At 46.0% G+C, this 25893-nt stretch overlaps 9 protein-coding genes and 1 long non-coding RNA gene across 15 annotated transcripts; 5 read left to right on the top strand and 5 right to left on the bottom strand.

The window, feature by feature from the left end:
- Positions 1 to 1885: 1885 nt before the first annotated feature.
- LOC136185585 (uncharacterized) lies at positions 1886 to 4452 on the bottom strand. 2 transcript variants are annotated; one of them, XM_065972752.1, is made up of 7 exons: positions 4307 to 4452; positions 4000 to 4257; positions 3592 to 3943; positions 3405 to 3530; positions 3247 to 3349; positions 2669 to 3184; positions 1886 to 2613 (listed from the first exon to the last, which is right to left on the bottom strand). In XM_065972752.1, exons 1-6 carry the CDS (start codon positions 4326 to 4328, stop codon positions 3134 to 3136), a joined length of 912 nt encoding a protein of 303 aa, XP_065828824.1. In that variant the 5' UTR covers positions 4329 to 4452; the 3' UTR covers positions 1886 to 2613; positions 2669 to 3133. The 2 variants fall into 2 exon arrangements, with proteins under 2 accessions (XP_065828824.1, XP_065828822.1); XM_065972750.1 differs by having other exon boundaries at positions 2669 to 3349.
- A 94-nt stretch (positions 4453 to 4546) lies between these two features.
- LOC136185581 (cilia- and flagella-associated protein 100-like) lies at positions 4547 to 7524 on the top strand. 2 transcript variants are annotated; one of them, XM_065972747.1, is made up of 20 exons: positions 4547 to 4701; positions 4761 to 4853; positions 4907 to 5004; positions 5070 to 5241; positions 5296 to 5363; positions 5415 to 5578; positions 5633 to 5713; positions 5769 to 5844; positions 5904 to 5945; positions 5997 to 6042; positions 6102 to 6154; positions 6206 to 6252; positions 6298 to 6388; positions 6440 to 6591; positions 6638 to 6736; positions 6786 to 6902; positions 6958 to 7054; positions 7107 to 7226; positions 7291 to 7425; positions 7472 to 7524. In XM_065972747.1, the coding sequence occupies exons 1-19, from the start codon at positions 4641 to 4643 to the stop codon at positions 7402 to 7404; spliced, it is 1791 nt and encodes a 596-aa protein (XP_065828819.1). In that variant the 5' UTR covers positions 4547 to 4640; the 3' UTR covers positions 7405 to 7425; positions 7472 to 7524. The 2 variants fall into 2 exon arrangements, with proteins under 2 accessions (XP_065828819.1, XP_065828818.1); XM_065972746.1 differs by having other exon boundaries at positions 7291 to 7524.
- A 209-nt stretch (positions 7525 to 7733) lies between these two features.
- On the bottom strand, positions 7734 to 9064 carry LOC136185583 (F-box/WD repeat-containing protein 5-like). The gene is made up of 2 exons (XM_065972748.1): positions 7998 to 9064; positions 7734 to 7935 (listed from the first exon to the last, which is right to left on the bottom strand). The coding sequence occupies exons 1-2, from the start codon at positions 9059 to 9061 to the stop codon at positions 7755 to 7757; spliced, it is 1245 nt and encodes a 414-aa protein (XP_065828820.1). The 5' UTR covers positions 9062 to 9064; the 3' UTR covers positions 7734 to 7754.
- A 38-nt stretch (positions 9065 to 9102) lies between these two features.
- LOC136185586 (uncharacterized) lies at positions 9103 to 9626 on the bottom strand. The gene is made up of 2 exons (XR_010669576.1): positions 9339 to 9626; positions 9103 to 9280 (listed from the first exon to the last, which is right to left on the bottom strand). It is a non-coding gene; the product is annotated as an uncharacterized lncRNA (long non-coding RNA).
- LOC136185584 (UDP-galactose translocator-like) lies at positions 9186 to 11155 on the top strand. Its single transcript, XM_065972749.1, has 4 exons — positions 9186 to 9578; positions 9674 to 9761; positions 9813 to 10141; positions 10417 to 11155. The coding sequence occupies exons 1-4, from the start codon at positions 9426 to 9428 to the stop codon at positions 11050 to 11052; spliced, it is 1206 nt and encodes a 401-aa protein (XP_065828821.1). The 5' UTR covers positions 9186 to 9425; the 3' UTR covers positions 11053 to 11155.
- A 537-nt stretch (positions 11156 to 11692) lies between these two features.
- Positions 11693 to 20201, top strand: LOC136186522 (cyclin-dependent kinase 20-like). 3 transcript variants are annotated; one of them, XM_065973896.1, is made up of 12 exons: positions 11693 to 11782; positions 11842 to 11955; positions 12016 to 12129; positions 12182 to 12256; positions 12306 to 12427; positions 12485 to 12547; positions 12601 to 12652; positions 12707 to 12778; positions 12835 to 12927; positions 12982 to 13044; positions 13105 to 17021; positions 17070 to 20201. In XM_065973896.1, exons 1-11 carry the CDS (start codon positions 11708 to 11710, stop codon positions 13294 to 13296), a joined length of 1035 nt encoding a protein of 344 aa, XP_065829968.1. In that variant the 5' UTR covers positions 11693 to 11707; the 3' UTR covers positions 13297 to 17021; positions 17070 to 20201. The 3 variants fall into 3 exon arrangements, with proteins under 3 accessions (XP_065829968.1, XP_065829967.1, XP_065829966.1); XM_065973895.1 differs by lacking the exons at positions 11693 to 11782; positions 11842 to 11955; positions 12016 to 12129; ... (5 more) ...; positions 12835 to 12927; positions 12982 to 13044 and having other exon boundaries at positions 13292 to 13484; positions 13530 to 17021; XM_065973894.1 differs by lacking the exons at positions 11693 to 11782; positions 11842 to 11955; positions 12016 to 12129; ... (5 more) ...; positions 12835 to 12927; positions 12982 to 13044 and having other exon boundaries at positions 13292 to 17021.
- LOC136186523 (kelch domain-containing protein 10-like) lies at positions 19892 to 22216 on the bottom strand. The gene is made up of 12 exons (XM_065973897.1): positions 22119 to 22216; positions 21952 to 22058; positions 21823 to 21907; positions 21721 to 21765; positions 21556 to 21665; positions 21350 to 21495; positions 20961 to 21045; positions 20843 to 20909; positions 20740 to 20787; positions 20367 to 20509; positions 20250 to 20302; positions 19892 to 20193 (listed from the first exon to the last, which is right to left on the bottom strand). The coding sequence occupies exons 1-12, from the start codon at positions 22186 to 22188 to the stop codon at positions 20019 to 20021; spliced, it is 1134 nt and encodes a 377-aa protein (XP_065829969.1). The 5' UTR covers positions 22189 to 22216; the 3' UTR covers positions 19892 to 20018.
- Positions 22199 to 23604, top strand: LOC136186524 (zinc finger C3HC-type protein 1-like). The gene is made up of 7 exons (XM_065973898.1): positions 22199 to 22377; positions 22442 to 22592; positions 22682 to 22765; positions 22819 to 22946; positions 23001 to 23234; positions 23285 to 23437; positions 23514 to 23604. The coding sequence occupies exons 1-7, from the start codon at positions 22231 to 22233 to the stop codon at positions 23595 to 23597; spliced, it is 981 nt and encodes a 326-aa protein (XP_065829970.1). The 5' UTR covers positions 22199 to 22230; the 3' UTR covers positions 23598 to 23604.
- Positions 23605 to 23673: 69 nt separating this feature from the next.
- LOC136186525 (ubiquitin-conjugating enzyme E2 H-like) lies at positions 23674 to 25085 on the top strand. 2 transcript variants are annotated; one of them, XM_065973901.1, is made up of 7 exons: positions 23674 to 23833; positions 23927 to 24003; positions 24066 to 24140; positions 24219 to 24258; positions 24326 to 24378; positions 24442 to 24570; positions 24747 to 25085. In XM_065973901.1, the coding sequence occupies exons 1-7, from the start codon at positions 23781 to 23783 to the stop codon at positions 24863 to 24865; spliced, it is 546 nt and encodes a 181-aa protein (XP_065829973.1). In that variant the 5' UTR covers positions 23674 to 23780; the 3' UTR covers positions 24866 to 25085. The 2 variants fall into 2 exon arrangements, with proteins under 2 accessions (XP_065829973.1, XP_065829972.1); XM_065973900.1 differs by having other exon boundaries at positions 24066 to 24258.
- Positions 24903 to 25609, bottom strand: LOC136186526 (transcription initiation factor IIA subunit 2-like). Its single transcript, XM_065973902.1, has 4 exons — positions 25508 to 25609; positions 25342 to 25446; positions 25165 to 25294; positions 24903 to 25119 (listed from the first exon to the last, which is right to left on the bottom strand). Exons 1-4 carry the CDS (start codon positions 25577 to 25579, stop codon positions 25100 to 25102), a joined length of 327 nt encoding a protein of 108 aa, XP_065829974.1. The 5' UTR covers positions 25580 to 25609; the 3' UTR covers positions 24903 to 25099.
- Positions 25610 to 25893: the final 284 nt, after the last annotated feature.

The raw sequence follows: 25893 nt of genomic DNA, 5'->3' as shown, positions 1-25893 counted from the left end.
TAAATTGAGGGCCTAAACCTTTATTGTGAGAGCCTAAATAATAAATTCAGGGCCTAAACCTTGATTCTACAGGCCTAAATAATAAATTGAGGGCCTAAACTTTGATTCTAAGGGCCTAAATAATAAATTGAGGTCCTAAACCTTGAATCTTAGGGCCTAAATAATAACTTGAGGGCCTAAACTTTGATTCTAAGGACCTAAATAATAAATTCAGGGCCTAAACTTTGATTCTAAGGACCTAAATTATAAATTTAGGACTAAACGTTGATTCTAAGGGCCTAAATAATAAATTGAGGGCCTAAACTTTGATTCTGAGATCCTAAATAATAAATTTAGGACCTAAACTTTGATTCTAAGGACCTAAATAATAAATTGAGGGCCTAAACTTTGATTCTAAGGACCTAAATAATAAATTCAGGGCCTAAAATTTGTTAGGGCCTAAATAATAAATTGAGGGCCTAAACTTTGATTCTAAGGACCTAAATAATAAATTCAGGGCCTAAACTTTGATTCTAAGGACCTAAATTTATATAAATTCAGGGCCTAAACTTTGATTCTTAGGGCCTAAGTAATAATTTGAGGGCCTAAACTTTGATTCTAAAAGCCTAAATAATAAATTCAGGGCCTAAACGTTGATTCTAAGAGCCTAAATAATAAATTCAGGGCCTAAACTTTGATTCTGAGAGCCTAAATAATAAATTGAGGGCCTAAACTTTGATTCTGAGAGCCTAAATAATAAATTGAGAACCTAAACTTTGATTCTAAGGACCTAAATAATAAATTCAGGGCCTAAACTTTGATTCTAAGGGCCTAAATAATAAATTCAGGGCCTAAACTTTGATTCTATGAGCCTAAATAATAAATTGAGGACCTAAACTTTCATTCTAAGTACCTAAATAATAAATTGAGGGCCTAAACGTTTATTCTAAGAGCCTAAATAATAAATTGAGGGCCTAAACTTTGATTCTAAGAGCCTAAATAATAAATGCAGGGCCTAAACTTTGATTCTAAGGGCCTAAATAATAAATTCAGGGCCTAAACTTTGATTCTATGAGCCTAAATAATAAATTGAGGACCTAAACTTTCATTCTAAGTACCTAAATAATAAATTGAGGGCCTAAACGTTTATTCTAAGAGCCTAAATAATAAATTGAGGGCCTAAACTTTGATTCTAAGAGCCTAAATAATAAATGCAGGGCCTAAACTTTGATTCTAAGGGCCTAAATAATAAATTCAGGGCCTAAACTTTGATTCTATGAGCCTAAATAATAAATTGAGGACCTAAACTTTGATTCTAAGGACCTAAATAATAAATTGAAGGCCTAAACTTTGATTCTAAGGGCCTAAATAATAAATTCAGGGCCTAAACTTTGTTAGGGCCTAAATAATAAATTGAGGGCCTAAACTTCTATTCTAAGGACCTAAATAATAAATTGAGGGCCTAAACTTTGATTCTAAGGACCTAAATTTATATAAATTCAGGGCCTAAACCTTGATTCTTAGGGCCTAAATAATAATTTGATGGCCTAAACTTTGATTCTAAGGACCTAAATAATAAATTCAGGGCCTAAACTTTGATTCTAAGGACCTAAATTATAAATTTAGGACTAAACTTTGATTCTAAGGGCCTAAATAATAAACTGCATTTTTCCGTGCGAAGCACGGGCACCAAAACTAGTTTACCTAAAAGCTTCCTGAAGCACATCCGATTTGGAGTTCGGACGGTGTCGGGGTCGTTCCAGCGGCGAGCAAAAAGCGTGCTAGAACCATGCTAGAACGACGAATCGCTTCGAACTCGTGGCGATGAATTAATCCGGGCCTTTCATCTACGGGACTTCGGCAGGTTTCCCTCAGGGCGAACGCAGAGAATCATGGAGAATCATACAGTACAAGCTCGATAAATTAAGAAAAGAAGTATTTCTCACGAGTCATAAACTTAAAAAAAGAATATAAAAATGTCAATGAAATGTTTCTGACGGGAATCTGTTTCCGTAAACACGATTCTACTATTACTAATACTTATTTGTCCTGGCCATAAGCCGAAGGAGGCAGATTAAATCCAGAGCACTTCATAAAATTTCCAGTATACTTTTTGTAATTCTCCTTGAAAACGCATCGACTGGCAACCCGAACCGGAATCGTATAGTCCTTGCGAACCATCATCCCCAACGTCGAATCGCACTCGAACTCAGACACCTTCTGACCGATGTACAGATATTCACATCGACCGAGACCGCATCCGCATTCGTACTGAAGATTCTCAGCAAAGAGAATCGTTTCGGGCGTACGTCCCGGTTGAATGTTGCACAGATACGTTACAGGACACAGCGAGCTGTTGTAGCCTTTCTTTTGGGCGTCTGCGAGGGCTGCTTGCGTCGTCATTGACGTATAGTCGCACTTCTTCAGTCCGGCAGCGCTCACGTCTACCTTAGAATTTCCAACGCCTGGGTAGCGCGTCTCGATGACGTAGTTCGAGTTGGGAGACACGAGAGAGGCAATGATCGCCGCCGCTGACATGGGTTTTTTGGCTGTGCAGCGCTGATTTGTGACGGCACGTTTAACGGTTCCCACGCTGCGTGCGTCGATTTGGAGTAGTAGGAAAGTAAAAGCAATCTACAATCAAGGACATCATAGAATTAGGGAAACGAGTTCGCTTTGAGATTCTCACCAGACACAAAGTGAACTTCATTTTTCAAGCTTTGTTTTGACTCGATCTGTCGCGTCCAAATGATTTCCTTTAGAGGTTGTTGTTGTCTGACTTCAAGCTGAGATTGGGCTCCCCCTTTTATACCCATTTCACCCGGGGTGGACTTAGCTTAAGCGACGGGACGTGTACGTGAAAGGACGGCGATGCGGCATGAAGACGGAGATGCCGGGCTTCCGTCGCCCGTGTTCCAGCATCGCTCCGACACGCGACACATTCCGCCGGTTTGGAAAAACAAGTAAAAAAACGGGGACGACTTCTTTAACAACGGACAATGACCGTAATAGGGATGGCATGTGATTCGGTCGGGTGATATCGCGTGCATCTGTGCGTCGGCGTGGCGTCGCGCACTGCGGAAATTCACTTCACCCGAATTGTCTCTTTCTACGACGATCAACGTGACTACCGTACTATATATGAGTAAATTAACTAGCAGTGTGCTTCTCTTCGAGCGGTCGACATAGCCTTATTTTGACCTGACTATCGTCGGAGAGAAACACATTAAATAAGTGCTTGCAGTGCCAATCGAGCAGGACGTTCACGTCGGGAAATTTCTTCGACGACGACGACGACGCGTCGACGTCCATGTGAGCTTGGCCCGTTATTTTGACAAAGACTTTAAGATTGCAGATCTCTTTTTCCGTACTAGATTATTTTGTTGTTACGTTTCGCGTTCGCGGTTTGAGTCTACTATACTTACACGACCATGATTGTGTACGTGTGTGGGTTGCCCTCTTCGTCGCATTCAACTGGGGAATTCTTGCCGCGTTTTCGCACCAAAAACGTGCCCTCGGATTCTTTCATAAGCAATTTCGAGCCCTCCAGTCTGCAAAAGCGAAATAACGACGTCGATCAATTCGCGCAAAGTGTCTGATGCGCGACTGAACCTTGTCACTTGATGAAAATATTTCGGTTTCTCTATAAGCCTCGACGCTTCTGTAACCGCGTGCGATTCGTTGTCCTCATCAGCGTAGCCAACCTCGTTGTAAGGAGGCGAGAAAGCCGGTTTAATTAGTCGATAATTAAGACTTTGAGTCATGCCGACGACAAGTTCAAGATCGTCCTTAGAGCGTCGATCTCGTTGCTTTTCTGACAATGCTTTCCTTGTCGAATGCCAACGTAGATCAGGTGTTTTGGGGACATCTTGACTGAGCCGAGCCCTTCGCCCTCTAGCAAATTGACGCGTTTTGGTTGTATCCAATGCGTAAGATCTCGGTCTTGACGTGTAAATGAGGAAATCTAAAATCAGATCAAAATCGTTAATTAAATTATAGCCGTTTTTGAATTTTTCTTGCCTGCTGCTTCAAAATATTCAATTTTTCGTAGAATCCGGTAAAGTTTTTTCGATTTTTCCTCTTCGGATCCCTCGAAACTGCTTCTCCAAAATTTTATAGCCTCGAAAGCTTGCCTCACCGCGTCCAACGGATAATCTGCTTTGATGATTTCCTCTCGACGTGAATGATTGGTCTCTGCTAAAAATTTCCAAAAGCCGGGACCAATTATTTCTGCAATTTGAAGGCAGAGACGGTCGCTTAGGCAGATAAATTCTCGCTCTAACAAGGCCGGTTTAGGCACGCCCACTCAGTGTAGATCGTACGATACCGTCTGCACCCGCACCCTGCATCGTCGTCGAGCGCTAGCGCGTTGATCGAAAAGGATTCAGCTTGGTCGTAGACGGTGGTGCTGTCCAGTACTACAGTACGTGTTTTCGAAGAATGACGTTGCGAGTGCGCGCGCTACCGAGCTTAGGACAATGCCTTCGTTTCAGCATGGTTTCAGAACTCGATCTTTTACCCCGGCCAAGGAAAGAGTTTTTTAAAGGGCTAGGGCAGGTCAACGAAGAAAGAGGCAAAGGTGGATTATGAACTTCGCCGTCTAACGCGCGCTCTTAGCAACTATCGCCCAACAACAGTAACTAGCTTGGGTAGGAAGGTAAATGTCTTCCAAGGGCCAAGATTCGCGCGTTTTGTCTGTGGCTACCTCAAATCCGAAGTCAGGTAAGTTTGCACAACCCGGGCCTCTTTGAGGAACTCATCACCACTACTGTACTGTGCAGTTGACGAACATTCCCACCATTCTGGCAACGCTGCTTTTCCCATCTCTCTTCCTTCAGGCTCTCAATTGCTTGCACTGCCAAGCGGTGCAACCGGTAGGTCGAAATAAGCTTGAAGTTGCCCGAGAAACGACTGTTTTAACTGACAGCGCCGAATCGGCCTCTCAGGAGCGGAAATCCGTTCAAACTGCCTCCCGAAAACGACATTTTCACGCTTAGAGACCAGGAAAAGCAACGTCACAAGAAGGTTCGACCGTCGAGGAAGAAAAAACGACGACAGACGATTAGATAAATTGAACCGCGCTTTCTCAGGAGAGGGCGCGCCAGCGACAGCTCAAAGTGCACGAAAAATCAACGTACAGTCAGAAAGCAAATGCTCGAAGTGGTACCATTCGACGTCAGCTTCTCGAAGCGACGGATGACGACGAGGATACGACATCAGTGATCAACGAAGATCCTGCCTTTGTTATAGGAGCAACGAAAGGTGAGGCGCGCGGGCTCCTAAGAGTTCTGATTTCCACACTAACAAATCTTTTAGATCGTCATGTTGAAAAGGAAAGTTTGGCTAATTATATTGCAAAGAAGAGAGAAATGTTTTTAGTTGAGGTGAGGTGAATTTACCGAATATTTACCTGCATGCCTGACTGACTGCTTTAGTACGCTCTGGGAGTGAAGAGAGATGAGATGAGAAAGCTCGAACAAATTGCTCAAGAGGAGGAGAAAAAATTGGAACAGGCCGAGAAATATCTTGAGGAGGATGCTCTGATGTTTGACGAATTTCTGAAGGAAAACGATAAGAATTCAGTGGAAGCAATCAAAGCGTAAAAACGGTATAAAAAGAGATTTCTGCAACTCTAATTTGGTGTTGCCTATAGCGCCGAAGCTGAAACCAAACTGAAGTTAGAAAAAGTCAACGAGATCAAGGGAATCAACGCTAAAATAATGTCTTTAAAGAGGTGGATATCTTCGCTATAAGAAAAAGGAATACGCCGACTTTTACTTTGTGCGCAGTGAATTGTCTAAAAACGAGGAGCAGCTGCAAGAATTCAAAGTTTACAAGAAATTTCTTGAGAGGTTGGCACCGCAGGTAAGAGACTCGATCGTTATCTACTGTGTTTGCAACCTGAATAATATTCTTGAGTGTAGGAATGGAGGGACAAACTGGACCAAAAAAGAAAAAAGAAAATGGTAATAGCTGAGAAATGGCCTTTTTGTCGTACGGGCTCATTGTCTTCTAAGAAAGGGAAGCCACCCGAGATCACCTTGCAGAAAACGAACAGTACAAGTAAGCGTTGGAAATTTAGGGAGGCAATTGCTGGTACATATCTGAGACAATTTGTTCAGGTCGCTTGGTTCAAAGCTCCAGTCGAGTCAGTTTGACTGATCGGGGAAAAAAAGTAAGGCAGAACTGTACTTTGTACCTCTACATTGGCCTTTGCTTTTTTTAGTTGGCAAAGACTCCATCGGTTGTCAGCTTTAAGAAGAGCAGCAGAGGGTAATTTGCTCACATTCAACCGGATGAGGATGACAAATTATTTAGATATTCGCGAGAATTGTCAGGTCAAGAAACGGAGAGTCAAGTGTCTATAGTTTCTAGTACTATTAGCGAATCTTCTGACGACAGTGACGACGTGAGTCAAATCAGCGCAGTGCGGTAAATAAATAATTTCTCTCTGTCTCAGGAATGTGAGATTTTCTTCACGGATCCGCAACAACTTTTGGACATCTTTACCGAATTGGAAGAGCAGAATCTGAGCCTAATTCAAAATAGCCAAGAGACCGAAGAGGCTCTCGAGGAAATGAGACAAATGATAGCAGTCACGGAAGAACGAATGTAAGCGAGAAAGCAGAGAAGTACCAACCCTTATTTCTTCCAAAAGGAACAAAGAGACGCACAGTCTCAAGATTCAAATTGAAGTAATGGAAGCGGCTATTCAGCAGGAAAACGACAAGGCTGCGGAACTGGAGCACAAAGCCAAGTGATGAAGCGCAGCACGTTGTGATAGCATTAGAATTAAATCGTTATAGGATGTTTAATTTTGGAGAGTTCAAGGCCGAAGATCAGGAGCAGATGCTGACCGCTTTGAACAAGAAAGTGGGCGAAGTTTATAGGAATTGTATAGGAGAAAACGAAGCAAATATAACGTTAGCCAGTCCGTCAGACAGTCTCTGTAGTATGCTCGTTTTCTTCCAATATCAGAACTTTACACATGCTGACAAGCATTGAGAATCGACTTGAGGAACTGTTTGAGCAACTAGACATGTTGCCGGCGGAGAAAGTTGAAGCGGCAGAAAAGGTGAATTTCGGCGTGCCGCCGTTTCGTTTATGTCTTGCAATCTTCTTTGCAGGCGAAAGAAAAGGAGAGGCGACTTCATGCGTTGGAGAAGAAGAAAGAAGAGGAAAGGTTATTGAGCGAGGAGAGGGCGAGAAGAGCGCTTGAGAGAGCAAGAGCCGAGCCGAAGAAGCAGGTAAGGCTGGTGACTGTTAGTCAGTCTCAGACTGACTGTTTTGCGTCACTTGTTTGTTTTACAGACAGGAAAAAAACTGGTGTTCAGGTCGGAACCGCCACAAGCGAAGAAAAAGCAGAAGGAGTCGTCCGACGCTCTTGATAAAGAACAGGAGGAGCTGCAGTACTATTTTTCGTAGGATCAATCATCGCGATGACAGGTAGATGATACGAGGTAGCACCCATGTAAACGCAAACGTGTCCCAGATAGAACCGGTTTTCCATCGAATATTTTAAAGCCATACATAGTTTTAAAACGATGCTCACACAAGCAGCCTTTCAGTGCAGCAGGTTTGGATTTAGATTTGTGTATTTTAATTTTCAAGCATGCACTAACGTCATCTTACTAGCCCTATTGACAGTCAGTTTTCATATGGCTGTAATAGGCAATAACTAATGGCTATCAAACGTACACTTTTCTTGTAACTAGAATGGTGTACGTGCACTACGTAGTGACACCAAAGGAAAGCCGGTTTAGTGCTCTTTATTGCTACTTTACTGTTCTAAACATCCATAGTCTAATAGTCTGGTCATCACTAACGGAAGCAAAAAGATTTGGTTGAGCCGGACTGGTAGCAACGGCGTTACAAAACTCCGTATGGCCAACCAGTTGACCTGTTTGCACTCTCTGCTGCCTATCCCAGATAAAGATGTCACCCGATTCACTTCCGCTAGTGAGAGAGAGAGAGAGAGAGTATTGAAGCAACGAGGATGAAAAGGAGCTAAACCTTACCATGCAACAATCTCTTCTGTCACGGACAGAAAACAATAATAGAGACCTCGTGGTTGAGGAAGATTATGGGTTGGAAGCCTATGCAGCAGCTGAAGGGAATTTGCGGAGTGAACACTGATCTCAGGAGGACCCTCTTTTTCGGTACGCGCAAGACGAACGATCTCTTCATCACGAGGTGATAAAACCAATCCAAACGAAGAGCCCACAAGAGGCTGGGTTTGGTCAAACGAATCCTTTGGGGGCACTAATGAGATCGGCTCGCCATTTGCTTCAACTTGAACCTTTAGGGCGACAAAATGCCAAGAGGCTGACGTACGAGATTCGAAAAGAATCTTGTACCCGTCAGCTCCTTTAATTGGCAATCCAAATTGAATGAATTGGTATTGATCACAGAAGGTAGTAAGTAAAACGGTGATGCGTTGCAAATCAGTGACGCAAACTAAATCCACGTGAAAAACGTCCTGAATATTTTCATATGACGTCAGAAACCAAGATGAATTGATCCACGCACCAAAGACGGATCGAAAGACGTTTCTCAATCGTAGGACGACGTTGCCACTGTTCACTTGGCACACAATCTGCTCGCCACTTAGATTGCTTCTCCGCGTACTGACCAATAGCAGGGCGTCATCCGGACTGAATACAACTAGCTGTGCGTTTTGAATTGGACTCAACGGCAAAGACCATCGTATTGTCGCCGTCGCGCGACCGGAATCAACAAACCAGACGGTCACGCGACTGTCTTTCCCGGCAACGGCGAGAAAATTGCCGTCGTGCGAAAATGCTACGTTCCAAAGTTCGTCGACGTGCGGATTGGAGGTGACGAGTTTGCCGCGAACGATAGGAGAAGTTTGATAGGTAAGACGTTTGTATTCCTCGTACAGGGGTCGATCTGCAGTTGCTACGTTGAAGTCGCGCCTGAGTAGGCGCTTCCAGAGCGCGCGCGACTGCGACAGATCAAACCACGTCGAGCAGACGCGACTACACGTCGCTAGCTCTTTGGGATGGAGGTACGAGAAGACGCGAACGAGTAAAGGATGTGGAAGCGTTTCCCAATCTGCCATCTCCTAACGCGCGCCCGCGGAATCAGACAAGCTGCCTCCAGTTTCGATCAACAGCAGTGATTTATTTTTTTAATTTTTTTAACTTATTAATTAGCTACATTTCAAGTTTTCTATCGTTCTCATGGTGACGGCGGCGGAGGAGCGTTCAAATCTACTTCCGCTATTTCTCTAAGCACGACCACTCCGACGGCAAAGATGAACAAGTTTCGAACGAACGTTCTACGAGGGGGAAAAAACGCTCTGACTACTCGTAGTTGACCGCTAAGTCGCAACTTACCGTCGAAACTGGTCAGTATAAAGCGACTTGCAGAAATCCCACGCTTTCGTCGCTCTAGTGATCCGCTGATCGTCGGAAGTTGAAGAGATGGCTGGCGCTTTTTCGGCCATGCTGTTTCAAAGCCCCGGACAGAAGTCGTTGCAAGGCCCGGATAAGGAGAGTCAAAAGACTTCCGGGGTATGGCTTCTGCGGTTTCATCACAAGTCATTGTTCATTTTTTCGATGACGAAGAGAGTAAAAGTAAGTTGCAGGATATTGTTCGCCTTGTAGGGCCATTTCTAAATATCCGGGGTGTCGTCAAAAGCCCGTACACAAAGTTCCTTTCTTTCCTTCAGATGGCCACTAAATCCGAAGCATCGAATTCTCCGCCTCTAACGAGCGCAGAGACGCCAAAACAGCCCGAAGAGATTCCCCCCAAGAAAGGTTAGGAAGCGTAAGCGACGCGTCGACGTCATTGATAAATCGGACGCATAGCGACGGCATCTTCGCTCAAGTATCTCAGCCTCGGAACCTTGGTCATTCAAAACGCGTCGATGGTACTGACAGTGCGCTACACGCGCATCGTTCCCGGCGACCTATATCTCGCGACGACGGCAGTCGTGTGCGCCGAAGTCATCAAACTCGTCACCTGTCTTCTCATTTTGGCGCTCGAGCACAGAGGAAACGTGTTCGCCTTTCTGTGGAACGCGCTCGTTTGCCAGTACGTTGACACGCTCAAGCTCGCCGTGCCGTCGCTGCTCTACACCGTGCAGAATAATCTTCAGTACATTGCCATCGAAAATTTGGACGCGGCGACTTTTCAGGTACGAATTTCTTACAAATATGTTTTTATTGTCCCTCGTTTGAGTGACTGCCCTTTTGTCGGTCTCATAGAATAGTCAGGGAATGAATAGTAACCTTTTCATTGGCTAATTAAGTTAAAAGCATCCTTAATTAGTATTCTCTCATGCTGTAGTATATTTATCATTGTTTTTTGGCATTTTGACCACAGGCCAACGCTGTACGATAGTTAGAGTCAAATGCGTATTGTATTATTTACCATATCTTTATTAATTAATTAATTAATTGGTATGATTAGGTGACCTACCAGCTGAAAATTTTAACCACGGCTTTATTTTCGGTTTTGATGCTACGAAAAAGTATCAGTCGACTGCAATGGTTCTCGTTATTTCTTCTCTTTTGTGGAGTTGCTATGGTGCAAGTTCAACAGCAGCAGCAGCAGCAGCAGAAGCCCACTTCAAGTGCCGCTTTCCAATTGCGAGAACACAATTCCCTACTAGGCCTCATCGCCGTTGTGTCGTCGTGCCTCTCGTCAGGATTTGCCGGCGTCTATTTTGAAAAGGTTCTCAAGGGATCCAGCGCTTCAGTGTGGCTTCGAAACGTCCAGTTGGGCATGTTTGGAACTGTAATCGGGCTCGTTGGCATGGGAATGAAAGACGGAAAGCGGGTCATGGAACTCGGGTTCTTTCATGGCTACAACGCCCTCGTCGTTGCCGCTATTTCTCAACAAGCTCTAGGAGGTCTCCTCGTTGCCGTCGTAGTGAAGTATGCGGACAACATATTGAAGGGATTTGCAACGTCACTGGCGATTTTGGTATCATGCATTGCGTCTGTGTACCTTTTTGATTTTCACGTGACGGCCGTGTTCACGTTTGGCGCGGCGCAGGTCATGCTTGCCACGTATTTATACAGCATGCCAGGAACAAAGAGGTAGAATGGCATAGCTGGACTTCAGAGTAGTGCACTTAAGGGGATACAGTACTGTAAACCTTTATTTAGTTGGCGTCTTTGTTAGACATAAATTTTCTATAAATGTGCGAGTCTCTTCTGCAGTGCCTCAACCAAACATCTCTGGTACGTTGGCTGAGGTGACTGTTCTGTCACGAAAAAGATTGTCCAAGGGAATCTACTGAACTAAAACGCTCAATATGTAAAATGAAATATGTGGCGCCTTATCACGACTGAATCAAGTCCCTTATGCTCGGCTAAAGGATCCACATCAGAGATCAGGTGATCGGTACACATTTTTAAAGTTCGTATTCGCCTTTGCTCATCATTTGTGGATATTTTTGTCGCCTCTGGGCTCGAAGCTTTGGGGAGAAGGGAAAAGGAATATGGAAGAGGGGAGGGGAAGCTCCGAGCCACGTTTATTTGTTTAACACACGAATTCGATTTCGTTTGCACTTCGCGTTCGTCATAGGCGGCGAGAAGAAGAGAAAGAAGGCTCGTGGGTTCGCTCGATCAGATTGAAAACTACTGTGGAATCATAGGACGCATCCTCAACCACGAAAGCGTCCTCACGCAAGCTTCAGCCACGAAAGAAAAAGAAGAAAGAAGAAATGGCGCATGCGCCGTTTTGCACGTGACAAATGGAGAACTATCGCATTTTAGGCCGTATCGGCGAAGGAGCACACGGCATTGTCACTAAAGCAAAACAGATAGAGGTTGTTCGTTGTTCCCGGCCTTGAAAACATTTTTAACTCGGAGGTCTCCCTTTCTTCAGACCGGCGAGCTTGTCGCGCTGAAAAAGGTTCCTCTACGACGACTGGAGGAAGGAATACCGAATACGGCACTGCGAGAAATCAAAGCACTCCAGGAAATCGGCGAAAGCCAGCACGTGAGATATATTCCGCGGACAAATTCAACAATAAGGGGATCATGGTTTTAATCAATTAAGATCGTTCAACTTTTGGACGTATTTCCACACGGAACCGGTTTCGTACTCGTCTTTGAGTACATGCTGTCTGATCTCTCTGAAGTTATTCGAAATGTTGAACGTCCACTCACAGAAGTAAGAACGAAATCAAGCTTCTCTACACGCGCACTACTCGTTTCATAACTAGGCTCAAATAAAAAGCTACGCTATGATGCTCCTAAAGGGAGTCGCCTATTGCCATCAGAATTCTATTATGCATAGGGTACTGCGCATTGAATTTTCTGACGTCATTCTAGTGGCATTTTTTGAAGGATTTAAAGCCGGCGAATTTGTTAATTAGTTCTTCTGGGCATCTAAAACTGGCTGACTTTGGCTTGGCAAGGGTTTTCTCATCTGAAGGTGACAGGCTCTACAGTCATCAGGTTGCCACAAGGTGTGAAGGTGTCGGTTTTTTCCTTCAAAGAGCTTCTAACGCGCGTCTTATATCTAGATGGTATCGTGCTCCCGAATTGCTGTTCGGAGCACGGAAATATGATGCTGGTGTGGATCTGTGGTACTGGAAAATAAATCTTCTATTTGTAAATTAATTAAAGAGAAAATCTTTAGGGCGGTTGGTTGCATTTTGGGAGAGATGCTGAACAACTCCCCAATATTTCCTGTGCGTAGTGAGCAGTGTGTGCCAATTGATTGTCTCCGTCACGTCCTATTATAGGGCGAGCATGATATTGAACAACTTTGCTGCGTTCTCAGCGTTCTTGGCACTCCAACAGAAGAAACATGGCCGGTACTTATATGCATACTATATGAATTTATTATTACTATTGAATTTTTACCTGAAAGGGAGTGACTGACCTCCCCGACTTCAACAAGATAACGTTTCGCCCGATGCCAGCTGTTCCTCTGGAAAAAATTGTTCCTGACGCATCCCCAGATGTAGGCAATTTATGTATGGCAATGAATGATTTTGATCGAATTTAATTAATTAAGGCACTCGACCTGTTCAAGCGTTTTCTGCTCTACCCGTCAACTCAAAGAATATCTGCTGCTGATGTAAGTTTAAGCTTGCGCGACTAAAAATTCTATTTGCTGTACCTCTTCTGATAATTTTAGGCTTTGCAACATGCGTACTTCTTTTCTGAACCTCTTCCTGCCCACCACTCGGAATTGCCTATTCCAGCTAGAAAAGCTGAAGGGCTGTTGACCTATATGGGACAACATCGTCACGGGATAAATATTGATGAGCCACTGAGAAATCATCTTCTCAATCCTGCAGCGATACGTCTTTACACGAGAAAACAGTGACCAATCTTGTCAGAGCATTGCAGTATGTAAACGCCAAGGCGTTCCCTCTCCCTTACTTATTTACATGAAGCCTCCTCAATCGTCGCCGAATATTTTTGGATAAGGTTTGTTTATTTAGAAATTTTAATAGATTATATCGCGGTTTGAACACATGCATGACCAAGCTTGATTAGGCCGACCATCTCAACGTAAGATTAGGGACTTGCACCTACCGGTAATTGTTGGCTAATTAGGCTTCAACGCGGCCTTCTAAAACGTGCGCAGGCGCACCCGGACACTGTCCACTCTACGTCATGGAGTCGGATCGTCTTATCAGTTCCACAGAAGCGCCTGGTGCATCCGAGAAGCCACTACCACAGCCGAGCTCTTCGCGCCGACAACGCTCCGGACAGATTTGGAGCTCGTTGATCGTCGCAGGCCTTAGTTCTTTATCGATGGGATTCTATTACACGGGCAGCTACCTTATTCGGCTGACGCAGTTGTCTTGTCCAAAGTGGAATCGATCAACTGCCGTCTACGCCGAATCTCTTTTCTTAGGAGCCAGTTGCGTCTTCGGACCCTTGCGCGGCTACGTCATACGCAGATTTAGTTCCAAATTCGTCTTGCTCCTGGTGGTTTTCTTTCTCGCTCTCGGCTGGGGACTTTGCGGTGTAGCAGTTTGGTTCTGTAGCTACGGAATGGGAACGGACGTTTTGTATATTATCAGCTATGGCATCTGTCTTGTCGTTGCTAGTGAATTGATGTACATACAGACAATTTCATGCATCCTTTCAGGGTTTCCTGATCGCATTGGCTTTTCTGCGGCATTTCCAAACGTTTGTGTGACTGTCGGAGGACTTGCACTGGGACAGTGGTTTCTTCAGTTAGAAGGCTTTTACGTCAAAGACCTTCTCTCTTCTGAAGACGTTTTTTTACTTACTGGAGTCCTGTGTGTACTACTGAACGTTCCCTCGGCGTTCTGCCTAAAATGGAATTTTGCTCCTTATCGTAATGACAACATCAAGCGATGGAAGACACGTGACGTTCTAAGAGACAAGCGGTTTTGGCTGTTGTGGTGGACTCGGTTCTCATTACTTCTTCCCGGATGGGGACTCATAGGACATCAGAGGGATTTTTTGGAGACAATCTGGCGAAGACCTCATTCTCCAATAGAGGCTCTGTCCGCTTTGATACTGGGATCTCTTACCGTAGGTCGCATTGTTTGGTTACTTTCAGACAAAATAAAACAAGTGAATTTGTGGGTATTTGGAGGATCCCTGTACAGCGTGACTTTTGCCGTCATGCCTTTGTTTATGTACTACACCGGAAATTGGGGAGTTTATGCAGCTCTAGTTGCCTTTACATTAAACACAGTGGCCTTGTCTATTCCCAAGTCTCTCACTGTCGCAATGCTAGGAGTGATGTATGAAGATTATGAATTGGCAGCTCACGTGTCAGGGTTTATGACCCCAGCGACAGGATTAGCTGGTCTACTCGGTCCAATCATTGTAGATCGTCTCCATAGCGCATCAGGTAGCTACACCCTTTTTCTATTCATCAGCGCCGGACTGTCTGCAAGTGGGCTAATCACCCTGATGATAGCAAGTCGACTGACGACTTATATGCAGAAAGATTCAAGGTCAAAGAAGTGAAATTTCAGACGCAAGTTTCTACCTTTCTCGATGCTCTACACACGTACACACCACGCTGACTAAACAGACAATCTGATACAACCGGGGCCTGGTTATAAACGCGGTACGATAATCTCTGTTTGTCTACTCTATGCCAATCACCGACGGCGGGATCCCCACCACAGACGCGGATTAATTTAATTTCTGCCTTTTCCGTGGCACGTTGTGACGCTTGGTCAAGTTCAATCGATTCCCAGTGGGTATGGTGCTGAGCTCTATACCGCATCAGGGAGGTAATGCGTACTACAGAAAACAAACCACGGATACTAGTATCCGTCTAGTATCCGTGAACAAACAAACAAACAAACAAACACATAGTTATTATTGTAAACTAACTGCCAAGAAAGCGGGGGAAGGGCAGCCAAGAATTTCCCTGCAACAAGATTTTGCAGACTGATTCGACTCAGAAACGATATGCAGAAATTGTGATGTAGAAAGATGCTTGTTGAAATTATACTCAATAGTACGCAGGCGTGCTGACGTCTACGTCATCATGGAGTCGGATCGTCTTATCAGTTCTAGAGAAACGCCTGGTGGGTCCGACAAGTCGTCACAGCCAAGCGCATTCCGGCGACCACGTTCCGGGCGGATTTGGAGTTCCCTTATCGTCGCAGGCCTGAGCTCTTTCTCAATTGGATATTATCTCACGGGCAGCTACCTAATTTTACTAACGCAGTTGTCCTGTCCGAGTTGGAATCGATCAATTGCCGTCTACGCCGAAGCTCTATTGGTAGGGGTCGGTGGCATCTTCGGGCCTTTGCGCGGCTACGCCATACGCAGATTTAGTTCCAAGTTCGTCTCGCTCTTGATAGCCTTTTTTCTCGCGCTCGGCTGGGGTCTGTGCGGTCTATCAGTTCGGTTCTGTAGGCACGGAATCAGAACGGACGTTTTTTACGTTATCGGCTATGGCGTCTGTCTTGCCGTCGCTAATGAACTGGTTTATATACAGGCAATTTTATGCACCGTTTCAAGGTTTCCTAGTCGCATCGGTTTTTCCTCGGCATTTCCAAGCGCTTCTGTCGCTGTAGGAGGGCTTGCACTGGGACAGTGGGTTCTCCGGTTAGAGGGCTTTTACATCAAAGGCCTTCTCTCTTCTGAAGATATTTTTTTACTTACTGGACTCCTGTGTGTACTATTGAACGTTCCCACAGTGTTTTGTTTAAACTGGGATTCTGCTCCACGTCAGAAAGAAGACAACAGGAAGCGATGGAAGACACGTGACGTTCTAAGAGATAAGCGGTTTTGGCTGTTGTGGTGGACTCGGTTCTCATTACTTCTTCCCGGATGGGGACTCATGGGACATCAGAGGGATTTTTTGGAGACAATCTGGCGAAGACCTCATTCTCCAATAGAGGCTCTGTCTGCTTTGATACTGGGATCTTATACCGTAAGTCGCATTGTTTGGTTACTTTCAGACAAAATGAAACAAGTGAATTTGTGGCTATATGGAGGATCCCTGTACAGCGTGACTTTTGCCGTTATGCCTTTGTTTATGTACTACACCGGAAATTGGGGAGTTTATGCGGCTCTTGTTGCCTTTACATTGAACACAATGGCGTTTTCCATTCCCAAGTCTCTCACTGTCGCAATCCTAGGAGAGATATACAAAGATTGTGAATTGGCAGCTCACGTGTCAGGGTTTATGAGCCCAGCAACAGGATTAGCTGGTCTACTCGGTCCAATCATTGCAGATCGTCTCTATACTGCATCAGGTAGCTACACCCTTTTTCTATTCATCAGCTCCGGAGTGTCTACAAGTGGGCTAATCACCCTGACAATAGCAAGTCGACTGAAAACTTACGCGAAGAAAGATTCAAGGTCAAAGGAGAACGAAAGTGAAATTTCAGACGCAAGTGTCTAGTCTACCTTTCTCAATACGCTCCACACACGTACACACCACGCTGACTAAACAGATACAACTGGGGCGTGGTTATGAAGGGCGGTACGATAATCTCTTTGTCTACTGTAGGCCAATCACCGACGGCGTGATCTCTGCACAGACGCGGATTAATTTAATTGCTGCCTTTCCGTGGCACGTGCTCATCTATCAGGGAGGTATGACCAATCTTGATCTCTATTTAGAACCGTAGTGTATGTACGCAGGCGCACCGGCCGGCCGTTGCTGATGTCTACGTCATCATGGAGTCGGATCGTCTTATCAGTTCCAGAGAAACGCCTAGTGGGTCCGACATGTCGTCACAGCCAAGCGCATTCCGGCGACCACGTTCCGGGCGGATTTGGAGCTCCCTTATCGTCGCAGGCCTGAGCTCTTTCTCAACGGGGTTTTTTCTCACGGGCAGCTACCTAATTTTACTAACGCAGTTGTCCTGTCCGAGTTGGAATCGATCAACTGCCGTCTACGCCGAAGCTCTATTGGTAGGGATCGGTGGCATCTTCGGGCCTTTGCGCGGCTACGTCATGCGCAGATTTAGTTCCAAGTTCGTCTCGCTCTTGGTAGCTTTTTTTCTCGCGCTCGGCTGGGGTCTATGCGGTCTATCAGTTCGGTTCTGTAGACACGGAATCAGAACGGACGTTTTCTACGTCATCGGCTATAGCGTCTGTCTTGCTGCCGCTAATGAATTGGTTTACATGCAGGCAATTCTATGCACCGTTTCAACGTTTCCTAGTCGCATCGGTTTTTCCTCGGCATTTCCAAGCGCTTCTGTCGCTGTAGGGGGGATTGCAGTAGGACAATGGGTACTTCAATTAGAAGGCTTTTACATCAAAGGCCTTCTCTCTTCTGTAGATATTTTTTTACTTACTGGACTGCTGTGTGTACTATTGAACGTTCCCACAGTATTTTGCCTAAACTGGGATTCTGCTCCACGTCAGAAAGAAGACAACAGGAAGCGATGGAAGACACGTGACGTTCTAAGAGATAAGCGGTTTTGGCTGTTGTGGTGGACTCGGTTCTCATTACTTCTTCCCGGATGGGGACTCATGGGACATCAGAGGGATTTTTTGGAGACAATCTGGCGAAGACCTCATTCTCCAATAGAGGCTCTGTCTGCTTTGATACTGGGATCTTATACCGTAAGTCGCATTGTTTGGTTACTTTCAGACAAAATGAAACAAGTGAATTTGTGGCTATATGGAGGATCCCTGTACAGCGTGACTTTTGCCGTCATGCCTTTGTTTATGTACTACACCGGAAATTGGGGAGTTTATGCGGCTCTTGTTGCCTTTACATTGAACACAATGGCGTTTTCCATTCCCAAGTCTCTCACTGTCGCAATCCTAGGAGAGATATACAAAGATTGTGAATTGGCAGCTCACGTGTCAGGGTTTATGAGCCCAGCAGCAGGATTAGCTGGTCTACTCGGTCCAATCATTGCAGATCGTCTCTATAGCGCATCAGGTAGCTACACCCTTTTTCTATTCATCAGCTCCGGAGTGTCTGCAAGTGGGTTAATCACCCTGACAATAGCAAGTCGACTGAAAACTTACGCGAAGAAAGATGTAGGATCAAAAAAGAACGAAAATGAAATTTCAGACACGAGTGTCTAGTCTTCTTCTTTGCTATGCCTCCCTCACTCATAAACACATCTCTCAGGCCAAGCGATTGTGGTTATACATGCAGTGCACGAAGTGCAAGATTGCCTCCAGTTGTGTTGCCGGGGGTTGCCGGGTCAGTTGTCACGTCGTCACGCGTCCTGCACGCTTAGCGCGCGGGAGTAGCTAATTCCTACAGACTGTACGGCAGTATGGCCGAAAAACAGCCGTTGCTGACCGAAGATAGGCCACAAGGTCTTACGTCAGATCCCATATCTGACGCTCAACGGTTGTCGAATAAAACATGGCCGTGGATCGCGGTCATTGCTGGCGCATTGGGCGGCATATCGATGGGAATGATTATAACTGGAAGCTACCTGATCGAATTGGCGACGTCGTCTTGCCCGAAGTGGAGCGAATCCGCGACTGTCTACGCCGAAGCGCTTCTGATTGGCACAATCGGTTTGGGGGCCCCAATTCACAGTTTCCTCCTGCGCGCCTACGGCGCGAATTTTCTCGCCTGCCTCGGAGTATTTTTATTGGGATTCGCATGGGGTTCGACAGGCCTCGCCGCGCACCTCTGTTCTTATGGAAGCACGACGGAAATTCTGTATGTCGTTAGCTACGGCTTTTTTCTTGGCATGGGGCTCCAAGGAGTGTTTCTGGCAACTCTCACTCTTCTGATATCGTGGTTTCCGAATAGGATCGGATTTTGCTCGACATTTCCTATGATCTTTCTCTCGCTTGGCAGCATTGCGTTTGGACAGTGGTTTCTCGAAATGGAGCGACTGTACAATTGTGGCTCGTTGAAATTTGAAACGATTCTCCTGATGACGGGATTGGTAATAGTGCTGTTTAACGTTTTGCCGGTATTCGTAAAACAAGGTACTCCTACAAGGCGAGAAGAAGCGGAAGGAGAGAAATGGAAGACGCGCGACGTCATGAAAGATCCTCGATTTTGGCTCATATTCTGGGCCAAGACTGTTCTTCTTTTACCCGGCTGGGGAATCATCGGACGACAGAAGCAGTTCCTCGCAGAGATGTGGCGAAAGTCGAATCCGCCTCTACACGTTCTCTCGGCCGTGGCACTGGGATCCTACACCGTTTCCCGTCTTTTCTGGACGTTTGCGTCCGATCGGGTGAGGCAAATCGACTTGTGGATGGTGTCCGGTGCTTTGCAAACTCTCACCATAAGTTTACTTCCTATCTTTATTTATCACACCGCTTCCTGGGGTGTCTATGCAGCCATTATCGCCTACTGCGTTAACTTGATGACGTTCACTGTTCCCAAGTCTCTTGGACCCGCTCTGTTAGCTGAACTTTATGGCAGCGAAATGGCAGCATTTTTGACAGGACTCCAAGCGCCGTCGTTTGGAATTGCCGGCTTAGTTGGTCCCGTTTTCACCGAATCGCTTTTTCGGAGGACGGGCGACTACTCGTTGTTTTTGTTTATTAGCGGAGGACTTGCCATTAGCGGGCTCGTCACGCTATCGTTGGCGTATTTTATAGGTAAAAGGAGATTGGTCAATACTGCTTCCGAGCGAAGCTGAACAAAAAAAACTACGAAGCCTCTGTATTTTGATTTAGTCTGTTGACTAGTTTTAGCGGAATTCCCAGAGCGTGGAGTTTGCTGTTGCCGACGTCGAGAAGACGAGGATAGCTTTTCGTGAGCTTGAGCCAGCACATCTCCATGAGGGACGGAACCCGAAGCCACATCTTATACATTTTATCTGACCTGCGGAGTGCAAGGTGAGAAGATTCGTCACAACATGTGTATATATATACACTTACCGATTGGTTCCCGCCAGGGTTGTGCAGCCTCCGAATATATACAAGCATCCAGCCTAGACAGGAGACAGAGACAAAGATATATCTATCTATACGCGGGCGGAAGTCTGCTGTTTGCACCGGCGTCACTGCCATGCTGTGGAAGAAGAGAGCCACGGGAAGTTTGACTGCAAGTCGCGTCCATTGAAGGGTGACGAGGTGTAGTGACCAAACGTCGTCATACATAACGTCCAGCCATGAAGTTCCTCCCGACAGGTAAACCACTAAGGGGAGAGATGAGAACGTAACTCTTTCTCCTGTCTATAAACCGGTTGTTTATAGCACAGCAAAGTCATTCTAGTTCTAGAGTCCCACCGCAATAACCTGACTACACTAGTAGAAGAGACCGGAACATACAGTGTACTGCTAATGGAAGAAGCCTACTTCTTGCAAACCAATTAACGTAGGAGGAACCTTGGCTTAATTAACGCGGTAGCAGTTTCCCCTCGCTCACTGTGATTTAGCTTTGCACAGGCGTGAAAACGTCGCGAATTCGGAAAGCCTACACATTGCAACACGTAAATATGAGGCAGGATCAGTAGAGAGCCTGCTTTCACCGTCTCTTTGTGCCGGATGACAAGCGCATTCATTCCACAATTGTGACTCGAAATCAAACGCATGAATCTAACACGAGAATGACTAATTAGGGGCCTTTACATTCCAACCCGTACAAACCGTATCAAAACGGTACTCTTGATCAATCGTTGATCCCCCTATAACGTAGAACTTCTTTGAATCCCAAACCATTTCATGACGATATCTAGAAAGAACGAAACTATTAGTGGGCAGCCCAATTGAGCCCACAGTCTTCATATATTAAATTCGCTCCTCCGCTCTTCTCACGGAGGAGCATAAAAGGCAGAGTATGAATGACGTCTTGCTCGAGTAAACCTGCTTATCCGGTCACCTGAATAATATGCCTATTCAGTCCAAATGCTTTAGGTCCCGGTTAAACCTAATGTTATGTTATTATGCTGAATAATCTTTGTAAAACGGCACAAAATTTTGGCTCAGACGTGACCGGTTTACGCAGGTTTCACTGTAGTTAGTTATTGTTTAGAGACCTTGGCTCTGGTTTGTTCTTGCCAGCGCTCTCCAGTTTAGTGTAGACTTGCGTTTTCAAATCCAAACAATGGACGTCTGAATTGAAAAAGGAACCAGTTGTTCCGCCGTAGAGATAAAGTCGACCATCCTGACTTGGCGCCATGCTCTAGAAGCAATAACGCCACTTCAGTCAAGATGAAGAAACAGAAAAAGAAGCAAATCTTACAGCTCCATACTTCTTCTCAGGTATATCTCCCGTGCATGGTAACTCTTTGCTCTGACCCGTCCTGAGATTGATTAAGTGCAGTTGATTGCTGTTGGCATATCCAAAGGGAACTATAGGGTGCTAAAGTCACGGCCAAGCCCGGAGGAGAGAGGGGAGAGCGCGTACCACCGGATCCTCCAAAGACGAGAAGACTATTGCCACAAAGAAGAACTGCAAAGGGGTTACAAAGAATGAATGAAATATATCGAAGATACTGTGCATACAGACCAGAGCTTGACGCCACTGACGTTGGATAATTATCTGACGAGCCAATCAGTTTCCACTCTTCGCGAATGACGTCAAATCGCCACACCTACTCAGAGATGCATTCCATTTCTCAAAAAAGGGAAAACGAACGTCGGGAAAGAGCAGCTGGCCGTCTCCATGATAGCCACCAAAAACGTAAACTGCGGACGCGTCGGCGACGCTTCGATGCCCACTACGAGCGTGCGGACGATTTTGTTCTGGAAAAGAGACCAGCGCACCACTCTTTTAGAGAACGCTGAAAGAACAGCGCGCGCTGCCTTTCGGTATTGGTATCTCTTCTAGTCGACTTAGAGGTAGCAAACTCGAAGTTTTTGTGGCCGAGCCCATCGCAACGACTCATTTCTCTCAACGCATGCGTGACATTCTTCAATGGAGGCTCGAGCGCGTTCGCTACTGGACGCATTCGTTCAGGACTCCCCGAGGCATCGAGCGGCAACCAGGAGACCAAACGACAATAGCAGCAGTGCGAAACCGTGGGACAGCGACGACTATGCGAAGAGACTTGGAACTTTCAAGGTTCCGCGGAGAAAGTGCTGCGTTATCATAGCTCTACAGTAGTGTCTGTTTGCGTCTTCCACAGCCATCAACTTGGTTTCATAGACCGCGAGGTCTGATGGCAGATGTTTGCGCGCAGCATGGTTGGATCAATTCTTCATCGGACGAACTCAGATGTGTCACATGCATGGCCACGATATGCCTTCTTCTTCCATCTATAACTGACAGAGAAGAATGTATGTGCCTCAAAGTATTCCAAATCTTGAAGTAGCTTACGTAGTTTGTGGAGCGTTCAGTAACTGAACTCCTCAACTTTATTTTACAGATGAAAGAGCTGCAGAAGAATATGAAGCTAAGCTTAAGTCTGTGCACAGGGATTACTGCGTTTGGAAAGGAGCCAAGGCACCTGGTTAGAATTTGCATCAGTGATGATCTCAGTCCTAAGTGAAACATGCATATTAGACTCGTTTCTATTCTTTCCGGAATTGTCTTTTGATGAGTGCGTTCACGCGTTCAGATCAAGATTTTCCACAATCATGAAGCTTCGAAGTCACATGCCAATAATCAGTGATGATGCCATGAATCAGTTGGTAATGAGAAACGCCGCAATTCTGCGCCTTTACGTTAATTTATCTACACGCCAGAGCGAAATCAACGAGGAAAGTCTAAAGGGACTCATGGAGTTCCTTCCCCATGAAAAATCAGACGAAGACATTGTAGGATGTCTCATTGCCCTTTGCGGATGGGAAACACAATCGTTACAGTCAGAGGCAGCACATTCGAATCTTCTGGTGTGCACCACGTGCAATCAGAAGCTTGTTGCGTCTGATCTTCTCACAATCCACTCCAATGAAAAGGACTCTCGGAGAGGCGTCCCCGTACGGCGCCCGTGCTCAACGCGTCAACTGCAAAATAATTTTATTTTTAGACAGATAAGTGTCCCTTTGATGTCATCGGTGATCACCGCCCGTGGTGTTCCTGGATCGCCGTAAACGCGCTCAACGCGAAGCGACCCGGATGGAAAGTTGTCGTCGGCATTTTGACTGAATCGTTGGCGCCGACTCCGGTGCCGTCTAGTCAGGTTTGCGTCATACTTCATTCATTTATTCTTTCCAGGGCGTGACCACGGCTAACCGCCACGTTTTGATTTGTTACAGGTTGGAGTCGCCGCGCCGATTCGACGCGCGCTTGACGACGCAAAGCGGCTAGTGCAATCGTTTGTGCCGAATAAAGTACCATAACAATAGAGTTCTAATGAACAACCGCGAAACGAAAGATGGGTGTGGCTCTGCTTTATAAGGATATCCGGGGTCCTCTGGGTGACGTCACAAAAAGCTCTCGATCGTTTGCGTCGTCGTTTCGCGTGTCGAATAGTCGCTCATCGGTGTCGCACGGGTTTTGGAAGCGTCAAGGGGAGACGGAAAATGTGTTCGCCGTCGCCGAGCAGCGGCAGAATAGGCCGCGACGTGGCAAAATTGTTCGTATTGTCTTCGCGTCCCCCCACAGCGACCCCGCCCCCTCCCGTTGACGATTCGTCAGCTTTCTCATTCTCGCTCGCGGTCGTTATTAGAATCGAAAGCAACCACGACGTGACGATACTCGGCGGGCTGAACGAGTTCTACGTCAAGTTCGCCGGTCCGAGTGGAAGTGAGATCTCGAATCGAACGCCGAATGCGCGTAGAGAGTAGAAATTCGTCGCTCTTCTCTAGCACCGTACGAAGGCGGCGTGTGGAAAGTGCGCGTCGATTTGCCAGACAAGTATCCATTCAAATCGCCGTCGATAGGTGTGACGTCATCTTGTGACCTTAGTCATTTCTCTCGCACCCTCTCTCTCTTTCTCTCTCTCTCCTTTCCCTTCACAGGTTTCATGAACAGGATCTATCATCCGAACATTGATGAATCGTGAGGGGAGGGGGGAGGGACGCGCGTATGCTAATTGTCTATTTTCGTTCTTTCTTTCTCTTTCCAGCTCCGGGACGGTTTGCTTGGACGTTATAAATCAGGCTTGGACTGCACTTTATGGTGGGCGCATACTAAGTGACGACGACACTACTGTTTATTACTTGGAGGCCTCCCCACCCCTAGATCTTAGAAATATTTTCGAGTCATTTTTGCCTCAACTGTTGACGTATCCCAATCCGACGGATCCTCTCAACGGAGAAGCAGCTGCACTCTATTTACACAAACCAGAACAATATAAGCAAAAGATAGCAGGTAACGGTTCAATTTGTTTGGAGGGGGTATGGGGCGGGGGTGAAATGTACAATTTTGGTTCTCATTGCGAAATTGTGTTGCGAGCAATAGTGGGTAATCTTTTTTAACTTCAGTTAATTTAGCTATTGAAAAAAAGGGACTTGTCAAAATGAAATGAACCATTACTTGTCTCTTAGATTATGTAAAAAAGTACGCGTCAGCGGAAGCGATAAAAAACGACGAGGACCAGTCATCCACCAGCGAAAGCTCAATGAGCGATTTCTCAGAAAACGAAGCTGATGGAATGGACTTATAGCGAGCCTCAACGTTCTATATCTATCTATCTAACTGTATATCATAAATAGGTGCACACAGGCAGCTGTACTTTATTTCTTGCGTTCTTTTTTTTCTTCTGTCTGTGCTCACGTGCGGAAAAACGTTGTGAGTGAGAATTTGTTTAGGTTTTTTTTTTCTCTCTTGTGTACGTATTCTGCAGACTATAATATTACTATCAGCCGTTGTTTTTTTTCCCTTAATCTCCTAATAAGACTCAGGCGTCGCCCGAAGCGCCTAAAGCGTGGGAATAGCGAAAAAATTCTCGAATTTCAATCTCACCTGCTTTGCCGTCGCAGGCAACGATTTTGACCTTGTCCACGCGATGCGAGTCAGCGCCGTCTCGAAACTCGACGCCGTTCATGACGAACGTCCACACGTTGTCGCAGAAGCGATACGTATTCAATTGGCCCTGTGGAACGCGCGATTAGCGTCATCTTTGTCTTCGCGTCTTCTCGCCTTGAATGTGACTTTGTTTTTCGTTTTCTTTGCTAGCGTCTCGTTCATCGTCTTGTCGAACTGAAGTAGAACCTGTAGAGCGAGCTGCGCCGAGATTTGACCTGTCTAAAAGGCAGCCAGGCAACGATTGTGCGTGACCCTCCTTCGAAATTGGCGTCGATCGCACCTGAACAAGTTCATCCAAACTCTCCTCAAGAGAATTACCCAACGTCGTGTTCCTGTAAAGCTGGTAGCTCATGTTTCGAGTTCTTCCTCGATCGAGGCAATACGGGGAAGGAAAATTCGCTAGTCACGTGACAGAAAAACATGACCGGTCGGCGTGGCGCCTTGCCGTTGTCCGATCTCCTCAGTAAAGACCCGCCGCCGCCGCACGTCAGCCTATCGTTTGCGGCACCGGACAAAGCGGACGAAATTCGCTCGGCAGTGACAGGAGCGCTGAAACACGATCGATCGAGCGGCTTGTGGTGCTTCGAGCAGATCGTCGAGACGACCTTCGTTCTCCCGTGGGATCTGTCACCGCTCGTCGAACCGGAACGGCTCAGCGTGAAACTG

The sequence above is a fragment of the Oscarella lobularis genome, chromosome 4 (genome assembly GCF_947507565.1).
Source record: "Oscarella lobularis chromosome 4, ooOscLobu1.1, whole genome shotgun sequence".
NCBI classification, from domain to species: domain Eukaryota; kingdom Metazoa; phylum Porifera; class Homoscleromorpha; order Homosclerophorida; family Oscarellidae; genus Oscarella; species Oscarella lobularis.
Note: the sequence above shows the minus strand (reverse complement) of the source record. Positions and strands in the feature narration are given on the sequence as shown.